Genomic DNA, 21,212 nt, shown 5'->3' on the forward strand with positions numbered 1-21,212 from the left:
GCAGCATCAGCACCATCAGCTCCTCCTCCTCCTCCTGTCTGCAGCATCTCTCCTCTCTCCACCGCTCTTAGCACCATTTCCTCCAGAAAGACGGAGAGTGCAAGGCAAACGCGTGTTTCTGCTGTCAGCACATATGACGGTAAGTCCTGAATATTTTGGCCCGAAAAATACAATTCGTGATTTTCTACTTTGCATTATTTCCCGTCATTGAATGAGCATCCTACGCCTGACTAATTTACATTAAAAAAAAATAAAAATGGATGTTTACTTATTTCTATTCCTCATACGAGAGGGCCGGGGGTTTTATTTGTGTTGATATGCGCAACTTGAGCCGCAGACCCGACTGAAAAGCTGAGTGACGTGAGGTCAGACGGCAAACATTGGGCCGGTGTGATGGATGCGGCAGGTCAAGTCGCTAATGATCACGTGTAGCTTATCGGAGCTTGAGGTGGAACTCCCGTGATGATCCACTGTACACAGGGATGACACCGGTGGGCTGGGAGATATTATTAAGTGGAATATCAATGTGGACGTCTGAACAAAGGGCCCCGCGAGTTGAAATTTCAATGTGATTTGACACACTGTGGTGCTGACTTAACTCTTTCCAGATGAGGCATGAATAATTGAGCTTTCTTTTGGGAACACGTTTCTATTTTGGTTCTTGGTCTCGAAAGTCATTCATGGGCTTTTTCTATAATGTCCAATCCCGAAAAGCTTTGAGTCCGTTTTGCACGCAAGTGTGTTTTCAGTTGATACCGCTGGCGCTGCGGGCATGTGAAGAGAAAAGGGAGGGGGTGGGGGTCAACAAAAGGTAAGCACATGGAGGACATGTCGTCCACAGACGGCCGTCCGTCTCTTGTCCTGATGGAGGGTTGTGTGACGGTCAAATTGTCCTTGAACTGCACGCGTGCACAAAGGAGCTCACTCGTGTGATTGTTAGTACTTCTGATTTTGTACAATTCTTGCACTGTAGAATTATCTAATCCAAAGAAAAAAAATCTTAAAAATGAAGGTTCACTTGAACTAGATGTTGCCACAATTGCTTTTTAGTCTAATCTGGCCAATATGGGCACAGCACGCAGACGTGTGATTTGACACTGCATCAAAGCGTGGTCGCCTGCGGCCTTGGCTTGCGCTGCCGCTCGGTCGGTCGGTCGGTCGGTCGGGGATGCTGATGCACGCGTGATTGATTCATTAGGCCTGACCTCTGCAATGTCTGAACAACGATCAATTCAGCAGATCTCTTGCCAGTGAAGGGGGGAGGTAGGGAGGGTGCCACTTTGGTAGCTTGCAGTGTCGGTGCAGGTGAGACATGTCGGGGTGTGACCTTCAAGGTCATTTTATAGGACAGAACTGGAGGGCAAGGGAAAAAATAGAAAGAGGTGAAGGGGAAAGAGGACAGAGAGCATGCATGTGACGTCACAGAATCTCGCCAATCCACTTGGCAGCTCTATTGTGGGGCAAAGGAACATTTATCACTTACGAGTCTGACCAAATGATCAGATTGGGACAACTGTACTTTTTTATTCTAGATAGGTGATATCATCAATCAGGAGCTAGTCATTTTATTTTAATGAATTTAATTATTTTGTTAATGTTTATTTAGAGGGAAATTTGATGTATCAGCACTTGGTATCAGTGACTAATCAAGCTTAGAATAGAACAGAACTAAACAAGGTACTATCGAACGTCCCTACTTTTTAATGTTGCCATTGTACTCTAGTAAATCTTTTTATTGCCAGGTCTATTGGGTTTGTCATTTTAGTGTCGGCACATTGCTTGAACCCAAACAAATGCAAATCTATTCAATCCTGCGGTGGTGGCTATTATGTCGTGGATTTTTGAAATGCGTGCGAAACAACAAAGAGGGCTCCCTCATCTTTTTTATTTGCAACGTGGGTGCTCCAAACTGCCTTTGTCTGGAAGGTGGCTTGCTTCAGCTCCTCCCCACAGTCACAGACAGGACACTGGATAAAGAGGTTGAACGCAGAGAGGCAGCCGCTGCTCGCACTCGCTTACAACCAGCGTACACAAATCCACGTGCACACTCATTCGATTCTAACACGGCACAACAATGCAAAAGGCTCTGACGCCTAAAGTGACCATTCAAGAATGGCACAAAACTGCCAAACAACTAAGTCCAAGAGCTCATTCTGTTCATTTTTTTCACAATATATTATATAGTAATATGTTTCTTACATATTATTCCAAATCCGCTTAATAAAATATTTGCTTCTCTCTATAGCAGCACCTTCCCGTTTTTTTTTTTTTTTTTTTTTAAACAGCCAGTTCAAGGCATTACCATATTTTTTCCACCAGAAGCAGCTCGCTGTATGGTTTGCCTTCACCTCAGTGATTCTTTGCCAGCTCCCCCTCCCCCAGCCTCTTGGTGCTTCAGTGCCACTCGTTCATTGCATTTACACACTTGCACATTACAAGGCGAGAGGGGAAAAAAAAAATTGTAGCTCGCACTCTTTCTTTCTCTCTTTCTCTCTCTGTCTGTGAATCACCTGTCGTACAGGGTTTTTGTCTTCTATAAGACTAACAGACATGACTCAGACGATAAAGTGGATGCTTTCTTTATCCACGCTGTCTGCACATTTCCTGCTTTATGTCTGTCTGTCTGTCTGTTTGGTACATTTGTGTGGGCAACGGCGAACTTCCTGGCGCTCCCAAACGGAATCCCACGCATTTATGCAATCTGAATCTGGTCTACATTTCTTTCCTTTTCTTTGTCTCCTCATACGGTTTTCGTCCAGGGTGGAGGGGCTTTGCTAATAACAATGCAGAGCCACCGTGCAAGAACTTCTCTCCGTGGCCTTTAGGGCCGTCGTCAATAAATCCATAAACGCAAACCTGACAACAGCTCACACTCCGCATTCTATTTTTGCTTTCATTTCTTTGTTTGCTTTGTTGTTTTTCCTCCGGTCCATCCTCACAAAACACATCGTTGAATAATTGTTATACTAGGTAACAAAACAAAACCAATCAAGGAAAAGGTTTATCATGAGGGTGCCAAATTGGTTCTTTTCTTCTTTGTCTCCTCTCGCCGGTCGCCAACGGTCGTGCGTAGGTGGCGTCTCGACAAACGGCGCACGTTGAAATGCGTTTGACTTTCACGGCTTTACATTTTGAAGGTGTCAACTGTGTTAATGAGTGCTCTATTTTTAGCAGAGGTGTAATTGGCAAATGGAGTCAAAGCCTTTTGCGCACGCTCCTCGCAATTATCAAAAAAAAAAAAAATCCTTTTACTAGTCCACGAGTATTTTGTGATGCATTCTTAGCAGGTAGCTGACATTGCCCGCAACGTGCAAATAAATCAGCTTTTATTGCAGATGATCCGATTTCTACTTCCTCCTCATACATCACGCTATGAACAAACACCCACTCTGACCCCAAATCCTGTTAGAGCCTGCCTTGTGGTGACAAATGAATTCCCCCTGGGCTACAAATGAGCATCAGAATAAATCTGGGAGGGAAATGAGAAAGGGAGAGGGTGGATTATTGGAGTTTGAGAATGGGGTTTGATTGCGTCAGCCTACTTCATTAACTCCGCGTTGTCATATTGTTCTTTTTGCACATTCAGCTCCTCATAAAAATAGTCCTAAAAATTCCTATCAGACACTTTTAAATTTTTCAAGCCCTTCCACACATTGCAACCTCTTGCATTGCCCGGGTTAGCTTATTTCACATCCACAAAAGCCATAGGTAGCCTTTAGTAATTCTATTGTGTCTTCTTCAAGCGTATCTCTCTGCTGTTTAGCAGAAGTGAAAGGGAAGAATGGCTGCATGATTAAGGCCATCTTATTCCTCAATGGATGCTCCCACTAAGCTTTATCCTACTGACGGATTCCAAGAACATGAAAGAAAGTCAATGCGTAATAGGAGGGAATTTCTATTTTGGATGACAAGACAAGCATGTTTGAAATCTATTGGAATCAATTGGCTGCCAAGCTGTCACGGGAACACAATTTCTCATGCATACCTTTGAGCCATGGGAAAGGGGCTAAAAATATACATGGATGAAAAGAGCGTCATTAGAGATTAATTACAAGCACGCAAATAAATTGTGCTGTATGTGCAGTCGCAGAGGAGAAAGTGTCCATGTCAAGCCTTAACTGCTCGACTGCTTTTTTTTATGTAAGCACAGCGATACATCTAATTATGTGGTGTGCGACCACTCCACGGTCATAAATTAGAGTTATGCTCACGTCAACGCGCTTTCCATTTGTGTCCTCACTCCCCGGAAATTTACACATTGAGAGTGCGGATGATGCGGCAGGCAGGAGTGTGAGCGCAAGTGTGCGAAGTGGGGTTCCCCCCTGGGATCGCGCTGTGGACAACCTGTCTGCTCTCTGTTGGGGTGGGGGAGGTACAGCAATAAAGGGAAGTGCCAACGACAAATGGCTTCTGTAATATCCACATGTGCTACTGGAGTCACAACAAAAGCCAGTGTGTGTGAGCACATGAAGGTGGAGGTCGGCTTTGGGCAAAACAATGAGCTTCCCTTAACTGCATCCTACAAAAAATGTCAACAAAGGCTTTCTTGAACATATGTGGACTATATCACAAAAACAGACTTTTTATATCCACTGTGGCAACATACAAAGCTTCATTTCTTAGATTGCAATGACTGAAGTACTACTTTCCCATTTAGACAGCCACCTTTTGTTGCATATTAAGATCGAGCGTCTGTTTTCCTACACGAGTAGCAAAATTTGTGGTAAACATAACATCCTGTTCCTAATCTTTAATTAAATTCACCACTAATGTCGGCTTTAAAACTAACTGGGCTCAGATAGCGTGACATAATATAAGACTCGTGTTGGCCTGTCAGCGAGAGCCATTACGTGCTCATTAGAAGTCTATAAGGGAAGTTATCTTCATTAATTCCTTGTGATTGGTTCAAAAACAAACAGTCCTCTCTCCCCAGCTCTTCCTAACATCCACATGTAGCACTATCATCAACAACCATTCTTGCTTGAAGATAACATTTTGACGATTTAACATTTCAATTTATCTTCCATTTGATCTACTTGTTGGTTTTATTGGAGTTCCCTTGAGAGATGTTGACATTAAACTCTTAATTCAGCTCTGGTTTTCATTGCCTTTGGGACATGGCTCAAGACGACTAACAAAGACACGCCTGCTCTTAGACGGCGACAGAACTCACAGTATGCATGAGCCGTCCGTCGGTTTAAAAGCATCCCGCTAACGTGCGAGTGTCTCTTTCTGGCGCTGACCTTTCTCACTCACTAAAGACCATATGTGGATTGTGTCGTTCTCATGGATGGTATCGCCATGACAACGGAAGCTGGGCTGCTCTTTTTTTGCATCTAACATTTCTCCTAGCGGGGTTCAGATGTCATGCAAAGCAAAGAAAATCTTTCTTATAAAAGCTCCTACCTTGTTCACCTCATGCTCATGACACGGTCCTTTGATTCATACTGTATTGCATCATGTAATGTATTTTTTTTCTTATATAAACAACAGCTAGCACGGCCATCAACACTGAGATCGATCAACCACGATGTCATCTCAGTAAATTCTCCCCTTAAAGCACCGGTGCGCTCACTCTAACAAATCCTTCTGCTCTCCAAGCTTTTCAGATGATTTCAGTGTCTGCTCTTGTAATTACCAGATCATTTGTTTGCGTGCGCCAATTGTGTGCAAATATTAGCAGTGAGGCAGAGTGGAGATGATAAGCCGCACAATTTGTTTGTGCCTGTCTACCGACATCGTTTGTCCTCATTTCGGAACAGCTCGTGTTCCAATAAATACCATGGAATCATTTACGATAGAACCTGTGCTACCAAAACTAAAATAGACAGTACAGTTCTATACATTAGTGTCTGAGACAGTATCTGGTAAATATTTTCATCACAGGCCAGAGCAATCCGTCAAGATACAGCAAACTGTCTTTTTCTGCTATCATGCTTAATATCACATATAGGAAAGCGAGTGTGATGTTGAACACGAGCGAGTGATGGTAGAATCAGCCATATGGTGTGCTTGAGGAGAGTGTTAACCCCCCCGTGGAGATCAGGCCAACAACATGGATTTATTCGTACCGGGCTGCTACTTTGCTTTTGCTCCTCAACACCAGCATGTTTTCACATTGTTCAACGACTGCAGAAACACGGACACTCCGCCACATGAAAACAAAATACATTTCAAGTTCAGCAGCCATGTTTCATCACAATTTACAATTTATGGAGTTAACCTGAATATGTAATACTCTTGCTTTTACATTTTGAACACACAATGATTTTGATTGCAGTTATCGGAAACACAAAAGTCTTTTGAGCCTTTGCAAAGAAACTGATCGAATTACAGAAAATCTGTTTTTCTTTCTTTCAGATTCAAAAAGGATTCCTCAATGCAAAGTCCATCGCAAACTGTTTTGCTTGCTCAAAGGGAACGCAAGATGAGTGGTGAACTAATATAAAAAATAAAAAAAAATCATCATAGCGTCACAAAAACCTGGGCAAAAGGGACTTTTATAAGTCGATCAATGGCCTCAGGCTCCCCAATTTCCTTTGGGATCAATAAGGTATCTGCCTGGTATCTTTGAGCGCTCAAAAGAAACAATCCAAAATGAGCATCCCAACTAGTTTCAAGGGACATGGGCTTGTTGAGAGAGCGGAAAAGATGGCAAACAAAGCTCCGATCCAATTCCCTTGCACTGCCGATGACAACGCCAATCAATTCACCTCTTTGAGTGATCAAGGAGGAATGTTAGAGGACACAGGATGCAATACCACCTCACTCCCACCTTTGGTATCACAAAGTGAATCCCACGACAAGATGATCATCTGGGGCTCTGAGCAGCAGTGTTCCGACTCTGGGTTCCGTGAGATCGAGCTTGTGGAGTGTCCGGACATGCATCCGTTCTTGAGAAACCCAAATGAAGACGACGACGAAGATGGGGGAAGCACAGGAGAAGGTAAAGATGAGGGTCCAATGTCGATATCCTCCAGTTCAACCGCCAGCTCGACTTCAACTGGGGTGAGGAGGAACGACAATGACAGCAACAAAGTGGAGAGCAGAAGTCGGAGGGACAAAGAGGAGTGGAGAAAGAATAGTCGTAGTACAGAGCAAGTGGGAGGCTTGTCCGAAGAAGAGAACCCTAACGCGGGGAGAGGAGGGCTCAAGCAGTCCAAGTCGGAAACCAACGTGTTTGTCTCCAATCTGGCCACAATGAATCTCAGTGGAAGTCTGTCCAGCACCCTGGATTCTACTTTTATTTGTCTGCCCAGCTCTAAGCCAGACATTTGTTATGCTACCTCAGCCCAAGCTCCAAGAAGGCCACATCAAGTAGATGACAAGCCTCCACCATTGCGCTATCAGGAGAAACAAGATCAATGGCACAGTCAGGATGAGACGCAAGATGAGAGAAGCCAATACAAAAATGGATCATCCTCGGATGGTGGTGGTGGTCTGGGCCAAAGACGAAGGACTGGATTTGAAGAAAGAGTTCTACCACCAAGGCAACAACAGCTCGTCAGACCCCTTTGTCAGTCAGAAATGGGTCGAGCTCATAACCTAGAAGAGCTTGGCGGTCAGGCTTCTGAAGTTGGCCGATCACCAGTTTCACAAAGCCACATTCACAACGGCGCAAACAAAAAGCTTACAAAATCATCTCTACGTGAACCATCCGATTTTTCACACCTTTACAACACATATGGAGTCTTTCAATCCAGACAGCCCAACCAGGCGGCCAAAAAGGAGGTTTTGTTAGTGGAAAAGCAGCAAGCTTCAGTGACAAAGACCTCCTCCAAATCTTCCACCATGGAGAGACAACCCCAGACTCAGTTCACCTACAGACGGAATTGCTCCAGTCCCAAAAGAACTTTTACACCTCCCCATTCCCCTCTCAGGACACCCCAGGCCTCACCAAACAGGCAGGCCTCAATGTACCTCATCTCGAAGGATCCACGTCGAGGAATTCAACACCACACCCCATCAGGAGGCAGCCCTGATAGAAAGGCACCAGCTCAGGGCCACGATATGAGAGCACCAGTTAAGACCAACCTAACAGGAATCCCCAAAGCGCCTCTAAACAACCAGCAAAACTCCCCCAACTCCAGCCCCAAAAACAACTCTCCTTCCCCCAAACTTAAACCCAAAGGAGTCCGTCCAAAAATCATCACTTACATTCGGAAAAATCCTCAACTCAAGCCTCAGGCTGTTGACGGACCTTATCAGGTATCGTCTTTACCAGCACGCTTGTCCACATACGCACACGGTACAGGTGCAACACCCGGTTCCTTCAAAGATATTCCGAAAGGCCCCTTTAAGCCTGAAAAGGAAACCAGAGGGGCACCAGTACTCAGTGCCTCCAACTTGCTTTACGACAAGTTCCACAAAGACATGCAAACAAATATCTTCCCGTCAGGGGTGTTGAGTAGGAGTATCCGAGCTCCGGGACTTACAAACACCGTCCCTCCGACGCATACCCACAGCTATACGGCGCCCCCAAAGCTGGCCAGCAAAACGGACGACTTCTACGGAGCACGCTCGGAGGTAGGTCTCTTTTTTATTTCTGATCACACTAAATACGGTTGTAAAGTATAAATATTGGTTTTGTATCCATGGTTTTTAGGTCGGGAGATCCGCCAGTTTTAAAGAGAGCTCTGCAGATGACCCACTACACCTTCGGACAGCGACTCAGACTGGAGGAAGCGGCAGTCTCTTGCGTTCTGGCAGAGGTTTACGTTTAGGCTTGGGAGCTGTGACCAGGACGGCTTCCGCCTCAGTCAAAGGCAAAGAATCTAGTCCGAGTCAGAGGTCAACAATCAGCCAACCGATTCAACAAGCCTGCTTAGCAGCCAGCCAGAAGAGCCGCAATACCGCAGGTGAAAATTTTGTCCAATTTCATTTTATCTTGCTGAGATTTGACACACCAAAAAAGCTGCTATCTGTCTGCAGGAAGTAGATGTAGGAATGTTCTGCCAAATTTGACCTGAGATGAAAGCAGCTCATTAAAATGCATTTGCTCAAATTCGGCTCCATCCAGTCGGAGGATTTGAAGATGCACACTGCTCTGAGCCGGGGGGAAAGGTCCCGCTCCGAGAGGCTGCGTCTATGAAGCAAAAAGAATTCCTACCCGACCCATTTTCACTTCCCCCTCCTTTAGATTCATTTCGACTTCAGACAATTCACTCTTTACCTCTGGCACCTGCAGTATGTTGCAATATGGCGGTCACTGGTATAGTGATACTGGAAATGTGCTCATCAACTAACCCACTGATGGGTTGAAATTCCATTTCTCACCTCCATAAATATTTAAACGGCTCTCACCCCGGGTCGAATATGAAAATCAAGCTATAGTGCACCAATGACTATCATCTCTATACGTAGACTATTAGCATCGTGCTACTCTGAGTCCAATCTTTTGATGATAATCTTTGTTGATTCATGCTGCTTGGCCTTCTGGGACCTGCAAGCTTTGAAGTGAACTCCAATTAACTCTTAATGAACGTCACCATTTTCCTGCTGGATCCAAAACGATCGGCAATCTAACACTGCACAGCATTCGTTCCCGTTGAGGTAGCAACACACCTGCAGCCTCATTTCCTCTTTCCATTCATCTGTGTGTTTGCAGTCAGCGGCAAGAGGAGCTGTGCTGCTCAGGTTTAAGTGGATATTTGTCAGAATCTATTCTGTCACCACACACTTGAAGAGGAGGAGCAGAAACAGGGCCAGGAGGGAAATTGGGACATTTATCTTTAATGATCCACAGTTGTGCACTCGAGAGCAGCGAACTCCAATCTAATACTTGGAGCAATAGGCTAAGAGGCGGGAAGAGGTGGTGCCGCAGCAGCGAGAGCACCTTCGCTCGCCATTTTAGCCCAATACCCATGAAATGGTTTTGTTCATGGATTGATGTGTTGGGAGTGGGAGGGAGGGAGGGAGGGAGGGAGGCCTTCCTGCCTTATCTTTGCAGACAGCAGGGGATAATGTTAGAAACCTTGCAAGACCCTAAGGAGTGTGTGTGTGCATGCGTGTTTACCACGAGGGGGTAGGGATTCCTCCCTTTGTCCAAGAACAATTACAGTTTTGTTTTTCCATTCGTGTATTTTCCCGATTGATTGGCTTGACTGAAGGATTTCTTGTCAAAACAAGCTAAGCTCCAAATTGCTCGACGCATTTTAAAACCCTGTGGCATTAGGTTTGGAATGAATTCAGCCTACAAGGAGGACCACACAAATCCAAAAGCAGCATTCTTCTGTAAAAGTGTCAATGGAGCAAAGTCCAAATAGAAAGCAAAATCAGCACATAATGATGAACGACTTCACTGCAAACATAGCAGTGTTGCCCTTACGTAAACATACTGCTCAATATATTTCAAACTCTTGACACAATTTGTTCTTCTAGCTGACGATGAGGTTTTCGCCCCTGAGGCTCCGGCATCGGCACAAGCGCAGCCGCTAAACGGCAGATCCCTACTTCCCAAAGCGAGTCAATCAGGCCTTCGCGCCCCCGGCTTCAGCTCCACCCGTCTCCCCGTGGGTCGCCTGGCAGCTTTCGGCTTCGTCAGGAGTTCCAGCGTCTCCTCCGCGCACTCCAGCGACAGTGAACCCAACAGGGCGACTCACCGTAAGTCCGGACATTTCAATATTCTGCCTGTGCACTTTCCCTAAAGGCAGCACGGGTTGATGCATTTGAAAACACTGCGCCGCCAGCTTTATCACTACACGGGAGTGTCATTAGCATCACCATCTTGTTTTCATTACCCCTTTTATGCCTCATTTGCATAAACACTCCCCATCCACATTCATTAGGTCAAATTTACAGCGAAAGCCGCTTTCTTCTTAACATCTTTTAACACAGCTTCATGAGGGCTTACAGTGATTGGCTATTCCAGCTACCCGTAGGAACTTTTCAGCCGCAGATTTTTCCCCGACACGCGCAAAGATGAGAGCAAACACTTGTCTTTTGAACGATTGTTTTTTAATAGAGCAAGAACTCAGCGTGAGTCGCTAACTGCCTACTCATGTTTTATGCTGCAGAAGCGTAACATCACAGTACTCCAAGTATACGGCGCTCTGGTTAGTTGGCTGAATTTGAAATAACCGCATGTCTTTTTAATGTGACCTACATAGCTTGGCTTTTTCTCTCCCAGTTACAGCTGACGTAAGCTCCTCAAGCTCTGGCGTACGTCACGTTCGCCGTTACATAATCTGAGCGCTCGTTTCATCTTCCCCCTCCGATTGGTTGATTCGGAATGTATTTATGTCTCTTCCTCAAAATGCATATACATTTTATACACAAACACCACGACCTGATTTCAAGAAATGGAAGCTTTGTGCAGCAAATTTTGCACCTATAAATAATTGCATTGTACAAGTGTTGCCCAAGGTCTTGTGGGAAATAACCAGCTTGTGAGTGACTGTGCAACATGACAATTAGAAGGAGAGCGTCGCACAAGTAATCACGGTTCGGAACTATCATGGGCATCATTTGACACTGTTTACGTGTGTCGGAATGAGTGTTTGGCCTACCTTAGTTTTCCCTCGTCACGCAGGGATCCTTTCCCCACAAGGCACGCCGAGAAATCCGATCAAAGAGCTGTCGGATTGACAGATGAGTGTTCACACATCCTTCCAGCGTTAGTCAAGGGACTTGTACCAAGCCGGAACCTCATTCTGAAACAAAGAGAATAGGAACTGGGCTCAGCACCGTTGATCCATCCAGAAACAGCCTCATTTGGGTTCGGGATGAGACAGAAAGCAGTGATCGTTAAGAAATACCGAGCGCCATATGGAGGAATGTGGGTTCCCCCCAGTTGAGGCTCCCCATCATCAAAGCTGATCAACCTGCTGTGATCAATGAGCAGCGACTGAGATATGTGGCATCAAATGTATTCAATCTGAAAATTCTATTGGACTGGCGTCTTTCAAGATAAAGTTTCTTTATAAATATGCAGACGGGAAAAACATCGACAAAATATTTGAATGGCTCAGTTGATCACGTCTCGATACTATCCGCTTCATCGTTTCGGCGAGCCGTACGAGGTCATTGAAGTTGTCACAAAATCGTTTTGTTGGACATGCCCCCCCGGGCGCCACAAACGGTAGCGTTGAGCATGCATTATAGATCAGTGGCCGGAAAAGCAATCAAATGTAGTACACAAACGATGCCCTCGTGTATAAAGCTGCATGTAAGTATTAAATTCTATCAAGTGCGGCAGTATATGTTATCGCACAACATTGATTAGCCATTAACACCATCCTGTCGTCACGTATGCGAGAGAGAGAGAGAGCGATGCATCCATGCGTGTCAAGTACAGTGGGAATACGCTGTTAATTCCGCTGTGATTGGCAGCTTCTGTTACAAAGCTGGGACGGGGAGGGGGGGCGACCCCGGCGAGTAAGGCCCATTCGCTTGATGGAAATTCAATAGTCAAAACAAATACAGTATTATCGCTGCAATCAATCTCCTCTTTAGGCGATAATAAAATAATGTAGCAAGGCTGGCACCGGGCGGAGAGTGGATGTGGCACCCCAGATGCCACCGCTTGGAGCGGTGATCTGCTGTGTGACTCATGCGAGCTCACTGTGACCAGATGGTTTGCGTGCGTGGAGTAGAGACGCACACGATATGAGACAGCCAATTGGATATGGATGCCGCTTGGCAGCCAAAGGAAGAAAAACTAGCACGGCAGCCGTGACGGACGGCGTTGATGCCCGAGCTCACACTTTGTTTCATCACTCGACGTACTGACATTTGATTTTAGATAGTGATACATTTTATACCAGTCCTTATTTGCAATCACTCATTGAGATGATTTATTCTAATTTTCGACAATTTTTCTATCTGAACTTGCATCTAATCTTCAGGTTCATCTCTGCCAGGCTATTACTTTGTGTTTTATGGATGCAGCTTTAACCTTGGCCTCGTCCCCCGCCTACCCCACCCCAACACACACACACTGCTTCCGACATGCACTACTTTGCATTCCTAAGCATTTTCTGCAGATTTGTGGTGGAGATATGCTCTGTTATTAAATTTTCAGGCCTGTAAAAGTGCCTCTACGCTACATTAACGGGCATACATTTCCACAGCAAAAGACATGATAGTGATATTTTAAATCTGCTCAGTATCATGACTTAAGAGCAAAGACCGCTGCAATTTCAAATTTCCTCCAAATGGACTAATAGGCGGAACAAATGACAGACTCGCCGTTAAATTGCACAACGTGTCGTGTGTGGCACAGCGCAGAATGAAGCTGACGTGTGTCGTGGTGTTTCACAGACAGCGGTGAGGTTAAGCCACAAAATAAGATTTAAAGTAATAAACTTCTACTTGTGTTCTGGGATCAAGTGAATGCACATTTCCAGAATGGGGATCTGCAAGGAGTCAAGATGCTGCTGCAAGACCTAGCCAATAAATCAAGCATTGCTTTTTTTTTAATAACTGTGGTGTTTTTCAATTTCGTCAGCGGCTTGCCGTCATCCGAGCAGCCTCAGCTCATCCGTCTTGATATCTCTTTTTACATTGTTTGCTTCCGCCTGAGCTCAGCTGCTGTGTTCCTTCTGACTTAATCTCCGCCTTGCGTGCTCGTTTCCATCTTGGGCTGCCGTTTTGCCAAGCAATAGCTCTCCATCAGCTTGTCTTTGCTATTCATAAAATCCATTGATCTGGGTTGTTTGTTTTTTTTTGGTATAACCACTGGATCTCTTGTTTATCATTCACATCAAACTTCAAAGCGTTTTTGAATCAGAACTCTATAACGCCGAAACAACTCCACATTGTATTTGTTACTTTAGTTTTTTGTTGTGTCTACCAGGGTACTATTATAGTTTCGTGTTATTGACAGAATATTTTTTGGGAGAGAGAGCAACAAAAACCAAGAGAGAGCAATAACAGTACTTGTGTTACATTTCACAAACTACGTTTTCTGTGAGCGTTGCCAGTGTACAAGAGCCTAAAGAGAGTGTAAAAGGAGCCGATTGAGAGCCTAATCAACTGCTTAATCTGTCACACACGAGGACAGTGGTGAAGAGCAGGCGTCGCGGCGTTATCGATCGGGTGCGAGGAGATCGATCAAACAGGCAGTGTCAGAGGGTTTAGTTATTTTATAGATTGTGTCATCTATGGGCTTTGAGTGCACTTGCAGATAGATCATCAGAAACAAAAGCTCCTTAATATCTAACTAAAATAATTATTTTGAGAAAAGTAATTTTAAAAAAGAATAAAAACACAATACAATACTAAAAAATAAAAATAGGAATAAAACAATTCAGAATATCAAAATCTGTCTATTCCAGGTCTAAGTGTGAGTGAGGACCCGCCTCTCCATAGAGTGACCGGCGGCGCACCTCCATCAACGGATCACCAGAGAGCCGCGCCATGTCGCAGCAACAGCCTTCAACCTCCGTCCACCCCGGCACTACCGCGCCGATACCTGCCCGCTCAACCAAGAAGCTCCCCTGGGGGTCAGCAGAACCATAATTGTTTTTTTTTTTTTTAATTGAGTTTTCTTTTCACTCCCTGCTCCACTTGAATGTGTAGTGAGCTACAAAATGAAAACACCAAACTAAGGTTTGCGTGAAGATTTGTTCAGAATCCACTTTTTTTTTCTATTTGAATTAGTTTCTTTCTCCTTCCTCTCTGCACCGACACACCCTAACCTCTTGAGAAGAGACTTTTGTCAACAAAATGGTTCCTTGTCGCCCCCACACTCGCCTCCAATTCCCCCCAATTTCAAAGGTAGCACATTTCACACTGTTCTAAAACCAGCCAGGGATCACACCCACTCCTACACCAAATCTAATCTGACACACAACAAAAGGATTGATATCAAATCAAGTCATCCCGAGTATCATCCTGAGTTTAGGATTGTTTTCCGTCTTGTCTGCAACGTTGCTCGGAGTCGTGGAGAGCAGCTGAACCAGATTCTTGTGAAATATCAAGCACTTTTCTAATTTTGAATAAATCTATTGAATATTTTATGACTGTATCAAAGTATTATGACCACTCCCTTGTCAAAACAGTGTTTTTTATGTTTCACAGTTGGCAGGAAAGAGTTCCAGCGGAGTTCCGAGGTAACGCGCTCCCTCCCGTCCTCCCCAAAGAGGCTGGCAGTTGTTCCACCCAAACCTCAGTCACCAGGTCAGTTAACCATTCTAATCCCATCCCTCATGATCAACAGAAGGGGCCTGGCTGCATCATTTGATTCATTCATAAGCATTATGGCAAGCACTCTTTTCCTTTGGTCTCCATTCATTGATGGCTTTAGGTACACCCTTCCCCTCTCATTGTATCACCCCCACGGATTTTTCACTCATTATCTGGGTCCCTGCCCCTGGGTTGTCATGGAGACCGCTCCCCATGCGTTCATTTGCTGAATGATAAGGTCGAGGCAATCAAAGTGTGAAGCGGGGTTTCTGATTCTTAATATTAACTGGGTATTTTCATTTATTTTAGTTGGACGGAGTGATGTTTGCTGTCAAATAATTTTCTTTTCTTTTAATTTATTTTGACTGTGATGTCACTACATGTCAAGGTGACTCACATGGATTTGCGTTGCCATTATCGCCATGGTGAAACGTAATCTTTAACTTATTCAAATATGCAGCTTATTCTTTTGCCAAAAGATTCAATTAACTTTTGTCGAGTGAGCACAATATCATCAGGTCAGGGCAAATTGCCTTGGTTGATACTCATTAGTTTGATTAGGAATTTATGCAGATTTTATGGAAATATTTTAGAGGTCGTACTTCATCGTTGCCATTTCTATATCTATTGACTCTTTCCCCTCCCTATAGTGCAGTCAGGTCAGCGAGCTGCAGGAGGACCAGCCCGGGGGTCTGCCCCCCCTGGCTCCCCTCGCCGCGTTCCTCCCCTGAAGCTGCAGCAGGAGAAGGAAGATGCTCAGCAGAGAGAAGAAGAAAGGAAAGCACAGCAGAGGGAGAAGGAGGAGCAACGTGAGGAGGTGAGAATCAGGGACAACCCGTGCAGGAGCATTGCTGCTATTCTGATATTTTTTTTTGGGTAACATAAGCTGGAGAGGCTGCGCGGATGCTGTGAGCGGCAAGAGAAGCAACTGAGGGCCCTTAAAGAAGAACTGAGGAAGACCTCTTTGGGTTTGGAAGCCTTCATCGTCACTACTCAGCATTACCGCCTCAAGGTGAGTGCTAATTTAATCACATACAATATTTAACACCACGAGGTGAGATTCACGGCACGGTCCCCCCCGAGCGTGATGATTACGAGCGAGATTCTTCGTGAGAGGTTGCGGGAGAGTTCAGTGTGTCACCGAGCATCTCTCTCGCGGCCCTCCTAAGTCGTCTGGAATGATTTAACCCGTGAGGTGAGCGGAGGGACGTCTTTATGGCTGCCGTCTGAGTGCAGCAATCACAAGCCCCACGGTGCACATAAATAGAAAAGTTGTTCATAAAAAGGAGCTGTCAGCGCCACCTGCTGTCTGTTACACTGCAACTACAGTTTAAAAGACCATATGGTGTGACTCAACCATGAGAGATCAAAACTTTTTTTTTTCCTAAACCACAACTTTCAATTTGCACTTATTTCTTTCCCCCCTTCAGAATGAAACCGCAGAAGCCAATGAAACTAATTTGCTCCAGGAAATACAAAAGGTCAAAGAGCAACTGGGTGAGTTGGCATTTCTCAGAATTTCCTGTTCCTTACATTTAACTTGGTTTAGTTCTTTTCTTTAAACACATCACAAAGTGAAAACAAATACTGGCATTCCGGGCTCATTTTGCATTAAGGTCCTTGGAACTATTTCTCCGTCCACCCAAAAAGTTTGAAAACCCAATATGTAAAATGACACGATGATTATTCTTGATGGAACGATAATGCAAGTATTTTAAAAATTCCCATTCTGTGAACACACATTGAAAATGCTTCCAACTCATCCCTCAGTGTCCAACTCTGCAAACTGGCAAAGACTCAAACTGGAAAAGTCCGCCGTGGAATCGGCATTCGAACGAGAGCTGCAGGAGCTGCAGGTCCAGCAGGAAACGGAACTGGCCGCCGTGGAGGAGAGCCTACGCAAGTGTCACTCGGCCGAGACGGAACACCTGAAGGCTGAGCATCAGTCGCAAATGGAGGAGCTCAGGACCCAGCAGCAAGAACAGGTGACAAGCATCGGATTTGATTTCATACATTAATTAAAACATTTCGGGTCATTGAAAGTCCTCATTTGGTCTTTGTGCTGTGCGTGAAGGTGGAGGAGATGACAGCTCACCACCAGGCAGCCATTCAGGAGCTCAGAGATATGCATAACATTACCATGGCAACACTGCATGAGGAGCATGCCCGAACCATGAGAGGTACGATTGCAGCTCATGTGAAAAATAACAATTTGACCTTTGGTGAGTCACACAAACTCATTCCTCCCTCACAGACTTAAGGAAAGCTCACGAGCAACAGAAGATGCTCCTTGAGGAGGATTTTGAAAAGCTAAGGCTTTCTCTTCAGGTATGCTCATGATGCTTTTAGAGCCAAAGCTGGGAGGAAAATACTTTTTTTTTTTCTAGGATCAAGTGGACACGCTCACTTTCCAAAACCACAGTCTGCGGGACAAAGCCAAACGCTTTGAAGAAGCGTTGAGAAAGAGCACCGACGAACAGATACTTGTGAGTTTTTACTAAGGCAAATGGTCAGATGACGGCGCTATAACGAAACATGTTGCCATGCTAACAGGATGCCTTAGCTCCGTACCAGCATATTGAGAAGGATCTAAAGAGCTTGAAGGAGGTTGTGGAGATGAAGAACCAGCAAATACACCAGCAAGAGCAAAAGATCGCAGATCTGGAAAAAGTGGTAGGCTCCCCTTCAACCATCACTTTCACATGTCCGACAAATAAATGTGACTTTTGAGCAGGCCCAAAAGAATGTGTTCCTGGAGGAGAAGCTCCAAGTTCTGCAGCAACAAAATGAAGATCTGACAGCTCAGATTGAAAGGAACCTCACTTTATCCAGGTAAAAAACACCTGACACTCACTGCTTGTGATCCAATTCATCTCTGATCGTGCTGTTCCTCCAGACAACTGTCCGAAGAGAACGCCAACCTCCAGGAATCAGTGGAGAAGGAGAGCACGGCGAAAAAGCGACTCAGTCAGAACAACGAGGAGCTGCTGTGGCGTCTTCAGACCAGCCCGTTGATGTCTCCCTCCTCCTCGCCCCTCCATCGCGCCTTCTCGACCTCTCCCATCCCGTCATCTCCATTGTTCTCATCGTCACCTGCACCGCCACTGGGCTGCCACTCCCCCAGCCACTGCCAAGGCTGCCCCCAGCAGCCACAGTCCTCCTCACCCTTCCACACGGTCAATCGGAATTACTCGCCCGGCCCGGGCACACCCACCCACAGATCGGCAACTAATCAGAATCACTCACCGGGCCCGTGCACACCCACTCATAGAGCAACGGCTAATCGCAATTCGGTAGCCTGTCTCACTTTGCAGAGATAAAAAAACAAAAAAAACTTATTTGATTTAAAATAATAATACGCTCTCCTTGCCCTCACCGAACGTGAAATGTATTATGTTGTGTCCACAATGACATATGAAAGTCTTAAAAGCTTTGACATGCTTAGGTCATTTTTACCAAACATGCAAGATGACTCATTCCAGTCTTGACACGTAGTTTCAGAATGAATTCACTTTGGAGATCAACAGAGAGAGGAAGAGGCACGCAAGAACAAATTCCTCCTGTGCTCAGAACGCAAATGTATTCTATGTTCAACACTCGCCCGTTGGGTTGAGTTCTCTTTTACGGAGCTAAATCCCCAAACAAAGCGCCTTACTTCCGCCATTTCACCAGCAAAAGTCAATTTTTATTCAATATTTGTCCTTTTGAATTGGTTTAAGGGAATTCCTCGGCCTCACCAAGATGTAATAGATTGTCTTTCACTTACCGTGGAAGCTCCAATGTGGAACGCAATCAATTTTGGCACACTATCAATTCATCCCAAATGTAATCATTTGCAGTTTAAAAGTCAAATATTTGCATAAAAACATTTTTTTGCTTTGACTTGCAAACAAAATTTTGACATAGGAGCACTGAATGATGGCAGTGAACTCAACTCAGTCTGGAAAATAATAAAGAATAAAAAAGGGGGGGGGGGGTAATCGCTGGTTCTGATACTACCTCTAAAAAGAAAATTCCAGCTACTTCCCCATGTGTGTAAAAGAGGCTTCAAACCTATTTGTTTTGCTACTTAAGCACGCATGCACTGTGAATGTCTTCCAGTCTTATTATTGCTGTGGTTTGCCTATTTATTTAGCTAACTTTATGAGGGAAATGAATAGTACAGGGGAGACAGAGTCTTGAAATGAAAACAATAAGCTAGAAACAGTGGAACCTCCAACTTCAAACTTTTATTATGAAAAATAAATTCATTTGTTTCAGCTTGAAATATTTGCTATGAGAAAATTGATTAAGTAGGGCTGCAAGATTATAGAAATGGCTTCTCAATCTAGAAAACAATATAATGTTTAAGTCAGCATCGACTTGGGGAGTGATATTCTTCAAATAACTATTTCCTGAAAAATTAGAACGCTCTTCAAAATGTACAACTTTTTTGACTTCAGGGGTTCCACTGGCAGAACGTTATACTTCAGTTTGTGAAGATTATTTTAAACTCTTCTTAAAAGAATATTTTAAAGGGGAAAAAATGATGTTTCTGCTTTATCAGAACATGTATTTACCAGTATATGTTCTCAACTTTTTCAAATGTTTCAAATGTTATCATTCAGGGAGTTTCACTTCTTTCCAATGTCTTTGTTTTATAACTTCTACTTGGTCCATTGTTTTTTTCTCACAAGAAAAACAAATGCAATAGAAATCAACCAGGATTGTAATGTACTCACAGGGTGCTCATTGGGGCTGCTTTGACCAAGTCATCTTGATTTTCAATCCGTTTACACCAATGGTGTCCTGTTAAAGAGCGGAACAGGTATTTAGTCTTTGCATGAAAACAAACCGCTGTAAATAAACTTATGTCAGAGAGAATGATGAGACAAAAGAGTTCTATGAGGGCACTGGTCATGTGTTCTTTTACACCAGGCAGTGGGGGGGGGGGGGGGGGGGGGGGGGGGGGGGGACCTACACATGAACTAATGATAAACATTTGTTCAATTGTTGCGATTTAAAGATTGTAAAAAAAATAATGGAATTAATAAGTCCCCAAAAGATTGCCCACTGCCGTGTTCCAGCATTTCGAAACATGATGTTTCTGTGTTGCACTTTTCTTTTTCTCAAAACAAACTGTAAAGTTGACGCTAATTAGCCATACCAGCACTTTTAATAGCCATGAAAAGCAAAGTATGTCATGACGAGGGACTACAAGGGTTTTTTTTTTTCTACGGTTGGTAGACAGGGTTAAACGCTCTTAAAGAGAGGAAAGTGAACGGAAAAGAAAAAAAAAAAGCATTTGATTGATTCTTTTGGATGACAATGTTAATTGTACAAAAACTGCCAGTCACTCAGTCACTGTGTTTTCAAATATTTACAATTGTACTTCAGGGTCACTTCAGGTGTAAAAAGAATACCGTTTACAACAACAACAGTTTGCAACACTATAAATAACAGCTACATATAATTTCAACAAGACCTGACCAGTGTGTCCTGTGGACATCTGTATCTCGCTCTGAATGTGGGGGGGGGGCAAAAAATGTAATGTATTTTCTACCATTCACGTGATTTGATGAAACGAGCTCTTGTCTAAACAATACTGCATTTGTAGCAGCCATTTAATGTCAATATGTAGCACTTAGAATGAGACAAGTCATAATTGTCTTTTACACAAGGGTTGCATTTGTAAATTGTGTTTTGTTTGAAAGCACTATTTGGCTTTTTGTAATTTTTTTCCTCAAGTAATTTAATTTGAAGGTAAATGACACAATTTGGTCCTGAGAGAATGAATGTGTTTGTTCTGGCTTTGAATGTAAATACATTTACCACACAACTTGTGTCTTAGTGCACCAAGAAACTAATAGAAGCATGCTTTGTCAGTCTTTGCTATTTCTCTGCATTGAACTTCTAGCATTGTAATGGTCGACATGTAGTTCTAAAGTGTGGCAGACCAACTTGATGAATGTCATTTAAAGACAAATGTATGTATGTATACGTTTGGAACTTGGTCCTGCGCTTATCAACCTCCGTTGTGTTAGAATAGCTCTCACAAGAATTAAAGTTTACTTGAACATTCTTACTGTCTCCATTTTGCACTTGTT

General features: G+C 44.1%; 2 protein-coding genes across 3 annotated transcripts in view; one reads left to right on the forward strand and one right to left on the reverse strand.

The window, feature by feature from the left end:
- LOC148386723 (cell adhesion molecule 2-like) overlaps window positions 1-21,212 on the reverse strand; it is a 225,844-nt gene that overhangs the window by 204,425 nt on the left and 207 nt on the right. For both annotated transcript variants that reach the window (XM_088399693.1, XM_088399691.1), the window contains exons 2-3: window positions 19,848-19,914; window positions 11,508-11,651 (exon numbers count right to left, since the gene is read on the reverse strand). The gene's annotated coding sequence lies outside the window, so the exon portion shown is untranslated. The remainder of the gene's footprint in view (window positions 1-11,507; window positions 11,652-19,847; window positions 19,915-21,212) is intronic.
- Window positions 55-20,044, forward strand: mtus2a (microtubule associated tumor suppressor candidate 2a). Its single transcript, XM_088399681.1, has 16 exons — window positions 55-139; window positions 6,361-8,526; window positions 8,606-8,858; window positions 10,381-10,602; window positions 14,277-14,444; window positions 15,022-15,120; window positions 15,777-15,943; window positions 16,013-16,138; window positions 16,557-16,623; window positions 16,897-17,111; window positions 17,201-17,306; window positions 17,381-17,454; window positions 17,514-17,612; window positions 17,680-17,799; window positions 17,861-17,958; window positions 18,023-20,044. Exons 2-16 carry the CDS (start codon window positions 6,598-6,600, stop codon window positions 18,444-18,446), a joined length of 4,167 nt encoding a protein of 1,388 aa, XP_088255807.1. The 5' UTR covers window positions 55-139; window positions 6,361-6,597; the 3' UTR covers window positions 18,447-20,044.

Source organism: Syngnathus floridae, chromosome 15 (assembly GCF_059516105.1).
Source record: "Syngnathus floridae isolate MCC-2025c chromosome 15, RoL_Sflo_1.0, whole genome shotgun sequence".
NCBI lineage: Eukaryota > Metazoa > Chordata > Actinopteri > Syngnathiformes > Syngnathidae > Syngnathus > Syngnathus floridae.